At 24.1% G+C, this 12087-nt stretch overlaps 2 protein-coding genes across 3 annotated transcripts; one reads left to right on the top strand and one right to left on the bottom strand.

The window, feature by feature from the left end:
- The first annotated feature begins 7215 nt into the window (after positions 1 to 7215).
- LOC122853559 (growth arrest and DNA damage-inducible proteins-interacting protein 1) lies at positions 7216 to 8253 on the top strand. Its single transcript, XM_044154060.1, has 3 exons — positions 7216 to 7774; positions 7840 to 8000; positions 8069 to 8253. The coding sequence occupies exons 1-3, from the start codon at positions 7305 to 7307 to the stop codon at positions 8251 to 8253; spliced, it is 816 nt and encodes a 271-aa protein (XP_044009995.1). The 5' UTR covers positions 7216 to 7304.
- A 61-nt stretch (positions 8254 to 8314) lies between these two features.
- On the bottom strand, positions 8315 to 12011 carry LOC122851726 (pre-rRNA-processing protein FHL1-like). Of its 2 annotated transcripts, none has more exons than XM_044151150.1 (6): positions 11852 to 12011; positions 11009 to 11709; positions 10662 to 10944; positions 9341 to 9607; positions 9034 to 9272; positions 8315 to 8950 (listed from the first exon to the last, which is right to left on the bottom strand). In XM_044151150.1, exons 2-6 carry the CDS (start codon positions 11697 to 11699, stop codon positions 8718 to 8720), a joined length of 1713 nt encoding a protein of 570 aa, XP_044007085.1. In that variant the 5' UTR covers positions 11700 to 11709; positions 11852 to 12011; the 3' UTR covers positions 8315 to 8717. The 2 variants fall into 2 exon arrangements, with proteins under 2 accessions (XP_044007085.1, XP_044007086.1); XM_044151151.1 differs by having other exon boundaries at positions 8508 to 8923.
- Positions 12012 to 12087: the final 76 nt, after the last annotated feature.

The raw sequence follows: 12087 nt of genomic DNA, 5'->3' as shown, positions 1-12087 counted from the left end.
AATTATTCAGCATAACAATTAATATTTAACATCTTTATTTTTATCAATTTTTTACCTTTTTTTTAAAAAAAAAAATATTTTAACATCTACCTTCATGAATAAAATTACTTTCGATAAGTTTTATCACTCGATTGATATTGAATTCAGAGCTACTTATAAACCCAATGACATGCAATAATAATTATTGCGCCATTATTTTTTAAAAAGATAATAAGTTAATAATAATATTTTTATTTATTGTCACGCATATATATAATTGATAACAGTTGTGAAATAGTCTTTTTTTTAAAAAAATAAAAAACTCCTAAAACAATGAATTCGTTTGTTGGAAAATTTTTACTTGTTATATTTTATGTTATTTTAATATTTGGAAATTCTGAAATAAAAGGAGATGAAAAAGTTCCAACATATCGTACAGAAGTTGAAAAAGGACTTCAAGGAGTTGGAAATGCTGTTAGTAATATTAAAGGAATTGTAAATGATATCACTGGTAATGATGCTTCAAAAAACACAACAGGAATCGGAGATTTACTCAATAAATTTTTTTCATCATTTCATGCTGTTTATCCAGGTATTTTAAAGAGATTAACTGTAAAAAAAAAATAATTATAAAAACAACAGGTTAATTTAGTAATTATTGCTGAATGCATTTTAATTATACTAATAATTTTTTTGTCTTCATCAGGAACTAAATGGTGTGGATCTGGAAATATTGCTTCAACAAATGATTCACTTGGTACATTTGACAAAACAGATGCTTGTTGTCGATGTAAATAAATATTTATATAAATTAAATTTAATATAAAAAACAAAATACAAGTAAAAGAAATTAAATAATATTTTTTATTTCAGCTCATGATCAATGTTTTAGTACGATTAATGCAGGAGAATCTAAAGGAAGACTTTTGAATAATGGAATTGTCACACGGTAATAACAATTAACTTTAAATAATATTATGGTTTATATTTTTTAATTTAATAATCATTAATTAATATGATATTTATGTTTAGATCAAATTGCTTGTGTGATCATGATTTTTATAAATGCTTAAAAAAAGCTGACAGTCCAATTGCATCAAGTATTGGTTACACATATTTTAATATTTATCGACCTCAGTGTTTTGCATTGGAATATCCAATAATATCTTGTAAAAAAAAAGATAGGTATACTTTACTTTAATTAAAATAACAAAGACAGTTTTATTAATTTTTTTTTTAATTTTTAAATTTTATTTTAGCAAACGAATTGCTGAGAAAAAATGTCTTGAATATAATCTTGATACAAAAAAAAATAAGACGGAACAATGGTTTGATAATCAGGACTTCTAATTGTTAAATTTTATGATTACCAAACGATAACACCGAATAATAATGTTAACGTTTTGAAATATATATATTTGAGGAAAAAAAAAATAAAATATAAAAATAAAAATAATTACGTTTAATTAATTAATTTATGAATTTATAAAAAAGCAAATAAATAAGCTAAATGAAAGAATTAATTTAAAATTAATTTTTTATTTATTAGTTACAGGAATTCCTCTTTTAATAATACAGTGGTATAGTTTTTGGAACGATTCTGAAATAAAATAACATTGATTTGTTATTTTTGAATTAATTAAGTGATTAATGTATATTATTATTTTAAATTTATGATAATTAAACTTACGTTATGCAGTCAATAATTGGACAAACTGAAAGACACAATGTACAACGTTGTTGATATTAGTGCAAGTGTAAGTGCTTGTCGTGAATGTTTTTGCTCACAAATTTGGTGCTTTTATAAGATGTTTATGAAGGCACAATGTGCTGTTAATATATTGTATTTTATAGAGCTTACTTTTTGTATCAGTAGCAGTGTATTGGCATCATTGTCAAATGATACTTTTAAAGAATTAAGATATTTTAACCGCTTTGAGCTTACAATCGAAATTTGTAATTTAACATTAAAACCATAAACAAATTGCCAAGTCTTTACTCTGATACGTTTAAGAATTAATTTCAACTTTTATTTCTTGATATCAGCAATAATAATTTGACATCTCTTTCATCTGGAATTTTCAATGAATTAAAAAGTCTAAATGCACTAAATTTAAGACTAAATAAACTCACAAAACTCTAGTCTAACAATTTCACTGGTCTAGGGTATCTTGTGAACATCAATATCAGTAGCAATAAATTATCATCAAAAAAAAAATAAAATGTAATTCTAAAATTTCACTATGACAAAAATAAAACCATTTTTTATTTATTTTATTCAATGTTTTTTTTTCCTCTATTTATTATTGTTTCAGGAAATTTTTTTCTTACGTGAATATAATTATTTTATTAATTTATAAACGTAATTTATAAATATCAACGATAAAAAACCTGAAATGAAAAAACTAAAATTATAACTAAAAAAAAAAAAACACTTTTTTTTTTTTAATATGACCGTGAATTTATTGTTTAAAATGAAACTGAGAAAAAACATTGTTTTAACAAGTAATGGCTTTGAAAAAATTTCGATTTATGTGATCGTTCACCCAGACATTATGAGACTATTTATTCTGATCATTGTCAAGGAGATCTTTATTCCTGAAGTAGCTATTGTGTATATAAGAAATTTTATTTTTGTTAGCTACATCAGGATCTTCTTGACAATGAACAGAATAAATATAGTCTCATTATGTCTGGGTCAAAGCCGAGAAAATAAACACAAGTTATTCATAAATAATATGATCAACTTTGGCTTAATTAATCACTTTTATTCCACTTTTATTCAACCTAGTGAATACATTTTACAAAAAAAAAGTTGTTTCCAAAAAAAATCTCTATACACCCTACATTGTGGGACTTAGCAATGACATGGCTAGAAATTTACCTTCATTTGCAGGCCACTCATTAGGATCAGACATTTTTTTCAGAGAATCTTCATATAGAATGATAAATCCTTAAATGAAAAATGACTATATATAAAAAGTAATGATAACATATATTTTGAAGCATTAAATAGATATATAAAATAAAATTTTAAATAAAAAATCAATTATGCTTTTCTACGGTGGAAATATTTCTCCGGCATTAATACATTTTTGGCTCATTGACATGATATTGATGTCGGAGAATCTCCGGCATAAGATCGATACCGGAGAAAATATTAAATCACTAATTATAATTTACAAAGAATAATGTTAACGTTTTCAAATATATATATATTAAGGAAAAAAAAAAACAAAATATAAAAATGAAAATAATTACGTTTAATTAATTAATTTATTAATTTATAAAAAAGCAAATAAATAAGCTAAATGAAAGAATTAATTTAAAATTAATTTTTTATTTATTAGTTACAGGAATTCCTCTTTTAATAATACAGTGGTATAGTTTTTGGAACCATTCTAAAATAAAATAATACATTGATTTATTATTTTTAAATTAATTAGGCAACTAATGTATATTATTATTTTAAATTTATGATAATTAAACTTACGTTATACAGTCAATATATTTTGTAATTTATTATTAAAATCAAACAAATTGTCTTTACTCTGATACTTTTAATAATTAATTTCAACTTTTATTTCTGGATATCAGCAATAACAATTTAACATCTCTTCTAACTGGAATTAAATTCAATAAATTAAAAAGTCTAAAGGCACTAAATTTAAAACTAAACAAACTCACAAAACAATAAGTCCAACAATTTCACTGATGAACATTAATATCAGTAGCAATAAATTATCATAAAAAAAAAAAAAATTGTAATTCTAAAATTTTACTGTGACAAAAATAAAATCATTTTTTATTTATTTTATTCAATGTTTTTTTTTCCTCTATTTATTATTGTTTCAGGAAATTTTTTTCTTACGTAGATATAATTATTTTATTAATTAAAAAACGTAATTTATAAATATCAACCATAAAAAACCTGAAATGGAAAAACTAACATAAAATTCATTTTCTAATTGAAATATTAAACAATGATAAAAAAAAAAAAAAATTATTTTTGTTAGCTATTTCAGAATTTTTTTGACAGTGGACGAAATAATTGCAGTCTTATTATGCCTGAGTCAATTTTTATAAACGTGAATTTATTGTTTGCAATGAAATTGAGAGAAAACATTGCTTGAACAAGTAATGGCTTAAATTTTTCAATCTATGTGAACGTTCACTCAGATATTATGAGACTATTTATTCTGATCATTGTCAAGAAGATCCTGGAGTAGCTACTGTGTATAAGAAATTTATTTTTGTTAGCTACATCGGGATCTTCTTGACAATGGGCAGAATACATAGCCGAGTCTCTTTATGTCAAAAAAAAAGATAAAAATTTCTATCATAGCTTCAACTATCACTATTTTTTTACATATTATTCAAATTTTCTTTTTAAGCTTTGACAAAAACATACAACTCCTAACGAAGCAAGATCTGCTACAGGTACATCGTGAGACTTAACAATTACATGGCTTGCAACTCACCTTTACCTGCAGGCCACTCATTAGGATCAGACATTTTTTTTCAGAGAATCTTCATATGGAATGATAAATCCTTAAATGAAAAATGAGTATATATAAAAAGTAATGATAATATATATTTTGAAGCATTAAATAAATATATAAAATAAAACTTTAAATAAAAAGTCAATTAAATTTTCTGTGGTGGAAATATTTCTCCGGCATTAATACATTTTTGGCTCATTGACATGATATTGATGTCGGAGAATCTCCGGCATGAGATCGATACCGGAGAAAATATTAAATCACTAATTATAATTTACAAAGAATAATGTTAACGTTTTGAAATATATATATTAAGGAAAAAAAAAAATATAAAAATAAAAATAATTACGTTTAATTAATTAATTTCTGAATTTATAAAAAAGCAAATAAATAAGCTAAATGAAAGAATTAATTTAAAATTAATTTTTTATTTATTAGTTACAGGAATTCCTCTTTTAATAATACAGTGGTATAGTTTTTGAAACCATTCTAAAATAAAATAACATTGATTTATTATTTTTAAATTAATTAGGCAACTAATGTATATTATTATTTTAAATTTATGATAATTAAACTCACGTTATGTAGTCAATAATTGGACAAACCTAAAGACTCAATGTACAACCAGTACAGTTATTGCTTGTCTAATTGGGGTGAGTAAAAAATTATTCTACAATTTAATTATTAGACTGATTATTAATAGGTTTATCAGTGATTAATAATAGGTTTAAATAGTATACTTTGCATATTAAAATTTTTAAAAAATATTAAATATATATACGCTGTTTAACGAGATATTTTCCTCGTATACTCAATAAGAGTTTTTTTTTTTAAATCAATAATTCATAATCTAGTTTTAATTTATTTTTTAATAATTTATGTTCATATTATATTTATCAGTAGCAGTGTATTGACATCATTGTCAAATGATACTTTTAAAGAATTAAGATATTTTAACCGCTTGAGCTTACAATCAAAATTTGTAATTTAACATTAAAATTAAACAAATTGCCAAGTCTTTACTCTGATACTTTTAAGAATTTATATTTCAACTTTTATTTTTTTGATATCAGCAATAATAACTTAACATCTCTTCTACTTGGAATTTTCAATGAATTAAAAATGTCTAAAAGCACTAAATTTAAGACTCAACAAACTCGCAAAACAATAAGTCTAACAATTTCACTGGTCTAGGGTATCTTGTGAACATTAATATCAGTAGCAATAAATTATCATCAAAAAAAAAAAAAAAATGTAATTCTATAATTTCACTATGACAAAAATAAAACCATTTTTTATTTATTTTATTCAATGTTTTTCTTTTCCTCTATTTATTATTGTTTTAGGAAATTTTTCTCTTACGTAGATATAATTATTTTATAAATTAAAAAACGTAATTGGACTAACTGAAATGGAAAAAATAAAATTATATTTTTAACATGAAATTTACTTTCTAATTGAGATATTAAACAATGATAAAAAAAAAAGAAATTATTTTTGTTAGCTATTTTAGGATCTTCCTGACAATGTACGAAATAATTGCAGTCTCATTATGCCTGAGTCAAAGCAATTTTTATAAACGTGAATTTTATGTGAACGTTCACCCAGACATTATGAGACTATTTATTCTGATCATTGTCAATAAGATCCTGAAGTAGCAATTGTGTATAAGAAATTTTATTTTTGTTAGCTACTACAGGATCTTTTTGACAATAAACAGAATAAATGTAGTCTCATTATGTTTGGGTCAAAGGGCTAAAAAAATTTAAAAGGGTTAAAACATTTGACGACGATCAATCAATATGAACTTATTGTGATAGTTGCGGCATTGCTGAAGTTACACCTTGACATTATGGATACTTGTTTCATACCAAAATTTTTTTTAGATAATTTTCATATGGAATTAATAATAATTAAATAATATGGAACCTTAAATAAAAAATTGATATAGGGACGATGGGGGCAAAACGAATACTCATTTTACATGTATTCAGACAGGAAAAAGTGTCCATTTTACCCCCATCTCCCTAAATAAATATTATTGATAATATATATTTCAAAGCATTAAATAAACATAAAAAATAAAATTTTAAATATAAAGTCAATCACGCTTTTTCATAAATTTTCTATGGTGGAAATATTTCTCCGACATTACTACATTTTTGGCTCATTGATATCGGAGAAAATACAACGGCATGATCAGATCAATACCGGAGAAAATATTAAGTCGCTAATTATAATTTATAAATGAAATAAAGAAAACACCTGGTTATTTGATGAGCACAGTGCTACCCTTGCATCATGTAATGATTTTTATTCAAAAATAAATTATCAAATTATATTATTATTATTATTAATTAATTGTAATTAAGTGTGTTAAATTTTGCTGTAACTCTATTGGTCGTACCCATGCTTCTCACGTGTGTGTTTGAATTTAAATTTTATCTGTGTGGAGCCCAATTCTCTCTCAGCTGATTTCTGATAAATAATAACAATATAAATAAATATATCCAACTAAACTAATTAATTCTAACTTGAAATAACTTGATGCAAATAATAACAATAATGTGAAAGTAAATTTAATCATTTTAAATATTTATTATAATTATTATGAATTTATTTATACCATTTTTATTGACATCTAGTTTACCGACAGTGAATTTTCATTTGACGAAAAATACTGTCGTTTCAATGGAAACTCTACCTTAACCAGTAAACATTGCAAAATAAAAATTTTAAGGTTACAAATTACAATAAAATTACAAATTATTATTGTTGATAGTACATGTCTAAAAAAAAAATAATTAATAATAATATTTAACAATGAATTCAAGAGTGTTAATAAGTGAAAAAGGCATTGGATTAAATGTTGGAATTTATCGACTTTTGTTAAAGCAATGTTATTCAACAAAAGATGTAAATAAAATTGATGATGTTGATGCTGATGAGACTCCAAAATATCTTGATTATAAAACACCTGAAGAACAAGAGGCATTATTAAAAAAAAGAAATAAATCAAATTTACGACCACAAGATCGTAATAGAATAATGGGTGTAAAACCATATACAGAAAGTATGTTATGGATTCATGATACTGTTCGTTTTAAGCAAAGAACTGTTGGTAGATATGGCATTGATTCATTGGATGTACCAGTTGGTTCAATTTGGCCAACAAAAGAAGAAATTGATGATAAAATTGATTATGAAAATACAGGATATCCTTTGTCAGTACAAGAACGTTGGAAACTCATTGAACAACGTCACAAAGAAGCAGAAGAAAAAATACAAAAAAGGTATATTATTATTACTATTATATATTTAATAAACATTGTTTTAATATTGGCTATTATTTTTATAGAGAAATGGAAATTGCAAAAAATATGTCAATGGTTGATAAATGGCAAAAAGATTTAACTGACAAAATTAATAAAAAAGAAAGAGAAATGCTTGCAGCAAAAGAACGTAAAGAACGTCTTGTAGAAGAAGTACGACGACAATTTGGATTTAAAATTGATCCTCGTAAGTTGACTTAGTTTTATTATATAATTAAATTAGAAATTTTATTTAAATGATGTTTAATGTTATAGGTGATGAAAGATTTAAACAAATGATTGAAATGAAAGAAAAAGAAGATAAAAAATTAAAGAAGGCAGCAAAAAAAGAAGAAAGATCAAAAAAAATTATGGCACAATTGATGGAACAATCAAAAAGTGTTACAACAAAAAAAGAAGAACAACCTAAAAGCTCAGAAAAACAACAACAAAATGAATAAAATTATTTTTTAATATTGTATGAGCAGTATAAAATTATTAAAAGCTAAAAATAATTAAGCTGTTTTGATTTTTTTTTAAATTGTAAATATTTTATTTTCTTTGCTAATACAAAAATCATCATGATTAATTAATTAAAGACTAGAAGACAAATCGTGAATAGTACAAGTAATAAATCATGTCTATCGACAAACACTCACAAGTTTTTTTTTTTTTTTTGATAAAACATTTTCATTAATATTTATTATATATATAAATAATGAATTTTTTTTGTTAAGGCACACTTATAGCCAATTGAATCAACTATCAATATTATAAACAGTATCATCATGATTATTTATAACGGAATATCATCCGGAAGTATAAAATCTGGACTTGAATTATTATCATCAATTGTATGAAAATTTTGTATATTTTTATCATCTAAAAATATCATACGAATACAATTATTTTTCATTTCACAATGTCAGGCTGATTGTATTTGTGATGATGATGATAATTCATAAAATTGAAAACTCAATTCTTCACCAAATAAATTTTCTGATGTTATTATTTCTGATTCAGCCATACTAAGTCCAAAAGTTGATGGATTTAAATCAGTTACAAGATAACCCTCACCAATAAGACCACATTCTTCAGCAACAACTTCTTTTGATACTGGATTTAAAAAATCTGCAAGAACGTTCCAACAGTCACGTTCTTTTTTTAATAATTATCATTAATTTATTAACTTAATTTTTTTATTATTATAATAATGTAGCTTTTTTTTTTTAAATACAAACCTGTTGCTTTGTCAATTGAAGTTTGATCAGTTGATTGAGATTGATGATCATTATTTGAATTATTTTGTTGTGTCATTGGTACAAGATACTGTACTTCAACTTCTCTTTTTATACCATTTAATATTTGTTCAGCACAGTGTTCAAGTGTTGATGATGATGATGATGATAAAATATCTTCATCAGTTGATTGACTAATACTTGCAGTTGCTGCTGCAACTTCATCAATAGCTACACATTGTCTAGACAAATAAATTATTTAAATTATTATTATCTAATTATTAGCTAATTATTTATTAATTATATTAACCTTGTTGTATTTTCTGTACTATTTTTTCGTGTATAATTTAATTCACTAGAATTTTTAACTCCCTGTTTTAACGTTGAGTTGGAAATGAAATTTTGCATTGCTGTTAATTGACGTGGTCTCATGTCTTCACGATTAGCAATTGCCCACAAGTGTCCAGCTCCATGTGGTGCTTTTGATCCTTTTCGAAAATGTGGATTTATCGATAAATTATGTCGAACTGAATTTTTCCAACGATCATCATTACTCTTGTAATATGGAAAGTGTTCACTGTCAAGGAAAAAAAAAAGATGATGACTTAATGGTAACAGGCACATGTCAGCACCAAAATTAACAGAGGATACATTAATTTATTTGTATTTTTTAATCATTTGTGATTATTTTTTTTGTCTTTATTGTAATCATGTCATCTTAAAAATTTGAAAAACAATTCAAATCTACCCCTCAATTGTAATTTACTTTACCTGTTCACCTGGTTTAACTCGTGCGATGTCACGGCGTGTTACCCACCCCCAAAAAAAAAAAAAATTCATATGCCATTAGTCGTTTATGTTTGAGGGGAAGAAGGTTTTTTTTTTGTCGCAATAAACTATCTCTTTACACGCCCCAGTGATTACATATATATATATTTATAAATCAATTATAATTTCAATATAATAATATACATTTAATGTCAAAATATATATCATTTATAATCACAGGACATTTAGAGAGTGTTGACATTTTTTTTTTTTTTTTTGATTCTACTTTTGATTGACCTTTCAATTTATTGCTTTGATTTTTTTAATCTGTAAATTTGATAAATGTAATTTAAATAGTAAAAATCAAGTATTAAATTATTGATTATCAATTCAATTGTAAAAAATCAATTAATTTATTGATAATTAATTGCAAAAAAATTTACTTTATTTATTGATTATTAATTGATTAATGCAAATATATATTTTTGATTAATGAAATTATTTAAAATTAAAAAAAATAAAAACATTATTTATTTATAAATAAAAAAATATTATATTTTAAACAATTGAACAAGTGAAAGCTCAGTTAAATGCTACAAAAGTTGAAACAGTCAGATGAGGGTAGAAGGTGGTACCAGGTAGTACCGTGCATTGGGGGCAGTGGTACCATCAAGTACCAGGTAATATTTTTGCACCCTCATTTTGTGACGACCAAATATATATACAGTCACCAAATGGAAATTTAAAATCTTAAAAACTTTATACTATACATATTTCAAAATAAATGCATCATTCAAAAAATAAAAATAAATGAAAAAATAAAACCTACATTATATATTACAATTTTTTTTTTTAATACTTACGATATCCATTGATAAATTGCAGACACTGTTAATTCTCCTTTTTCATGTAGAGCATGTTCAATAAGTTCTGTATATGTAAATGGTGGTTTTTTTGGTCCATCTGAACGTACTGATGATGAATAATTACGATTATCAATTGGTGGAATATAACTAGTTGTTATTTGTGATTGTGTTTTAATAACTTGTTCATTATTTTCACTGTTGTATGATTTTCTATTATCACTATGATATGTTGTTGTTGATGTTGTTGTTGTTGTTGTTGCTTGATTACGATTTTTATTAACTGAAATAATACATGATATTTTTTAAATTTAAATTAATGAAAAATTTAAGATTAAAATATTTACCATTATTATTTGTTCTTGTACATGGTAAAATTGTTTTTTCTTCTGGTGCTTCAATAAAATTATCTAATTTAAAATCAATAAGCCATGAAAGATTAGCATTTTCTTGATCATCTTGTTGATTACCAGTTGATATTTGTGTTTCATAATTAACAACTGATGATGAACGTTGATGTTGTTGTTGTTGTTGTTGTGGTTGTGTTAATTCTGATGATGATAATTCATGATTATCAAGTATATTTGTACAATCACTTGTCTCTGTTGTTTCTGGTTCCCAATATGATAATATTGTACCATAATTATTATCAATATTATCAATATTATTATGACCAATTGTTATTCCTGTTTCATGATTAAGGCCTGGTAAAAAATCAATAAAATCTGCTCCAGCAAGATTTGATACATCCCAAGTACCATCAACAACAAGAACTTCTAGTCTCGTTACTGAATCATTATTTATTGTATCTTGTATTAATGGTGATTGTGATGGTGATACTGATGACAATGATAACTCAATATCATCTGTGTCAATATTTAATATTTGAGATTCCATTGAATTACACTTTTTAGCACTTTGACACACTTCGTCACAAAAACTATCAATATCCAATTCTTCAAATATTTTTCTTTTAATACGCACTGGATTTTCATCATGATTTTTAACATCATTAACACCTGATGATGGTCCAATCATAACTTAAAATCTATACAGAAAAAAAATGAAAAAATTTTTTTTAAAAAAGTAGAAAATCAAATTTACGAAAAAAAACTGAATACATCTATATTGCAATTATTTTTTTCATTAAAAAACAAAACATAAATTAAAAAAAAAAAAAATCAACGCACCTTTGTTCTTGATGAATTAATGAAATGTCTTAAAAAACTTTTAAAATTAATTAATATTTATACATTTATGAATTTTTATTTAGAAAATTTTAATATTTAAATTAATTTAAAATTATAGACAAAAATATTTTTATTTCTTTACACATTGAATGCATTTGAGCATCTGCAAGAGTGGGTCCCGTGCCTTCGTTTGTTTCGTATTTTATATATATCATATCACCCGTGACGCGCAGGAC

The sequence above is a fragment of the Aphidius gifuensis genome, linkage group LG3 (assembly GCF_014905175.1).
Source record: "Aphidius gifuensis isolate YNYX2018 linkage group LG3, ASM1490517v1, whole genome shotgun sequence".
Classification (NCBI taxonomy): Eukaryota; Metazoa; Arthropoda; class Insecta; order Hymenoptera; family Braconidae; genus Aphidius; species Aphidius gifuensis.
Note: the sequence above shows the minus strand (reverse complement) of the source record. Positions and strands in the feature narration are given on the sequence as shown.

Bases quoted from the DNA above. Each gene is read 5' to 3' on its own strand.
- LOC122851726 (XM_044151150.1), bottom strand. From the start codon at position 11,699: ATGATTGGACCATCATCAGGTGTTAATGATGTTAAAAATCATGATGAA. The intron at 10,945-11,008 runs GTAAATATTTTA...GTATTATTTCAG, and splicing joins TACAAGAACAAATAATAATG to TTAATAAAAATCGTAATCAA. The intron at 8,951-9,033 runs GTTTGTATTTAA...TATTAAAAAAAG, and splicing joins TTCAATTGACAAAGCAACAG to AACGTGACTGTTGGAACGTT.
- LOC122853559 (XM_044154060.1), top strand. From the start codon at position 7,305: ATGAATTCAAGAGTGTTAATAAGTGAAAAAGGCATTGGATTAAATGTT. The intron at 7,775-7,839 runs GTATATTATTAT...TTATTTTTATAG, and splicing joins GAAGAAAAAATACAAAAAAG to AGAAATGGAAATTGCAAAAA. The intron at 8,001-8,068 runs GTAAGTTGACTT...TTAATGTTATAG, and splicing joins TGGATTTAAAATTGATCCTC to GTGATGAAAGATTTAAACAA.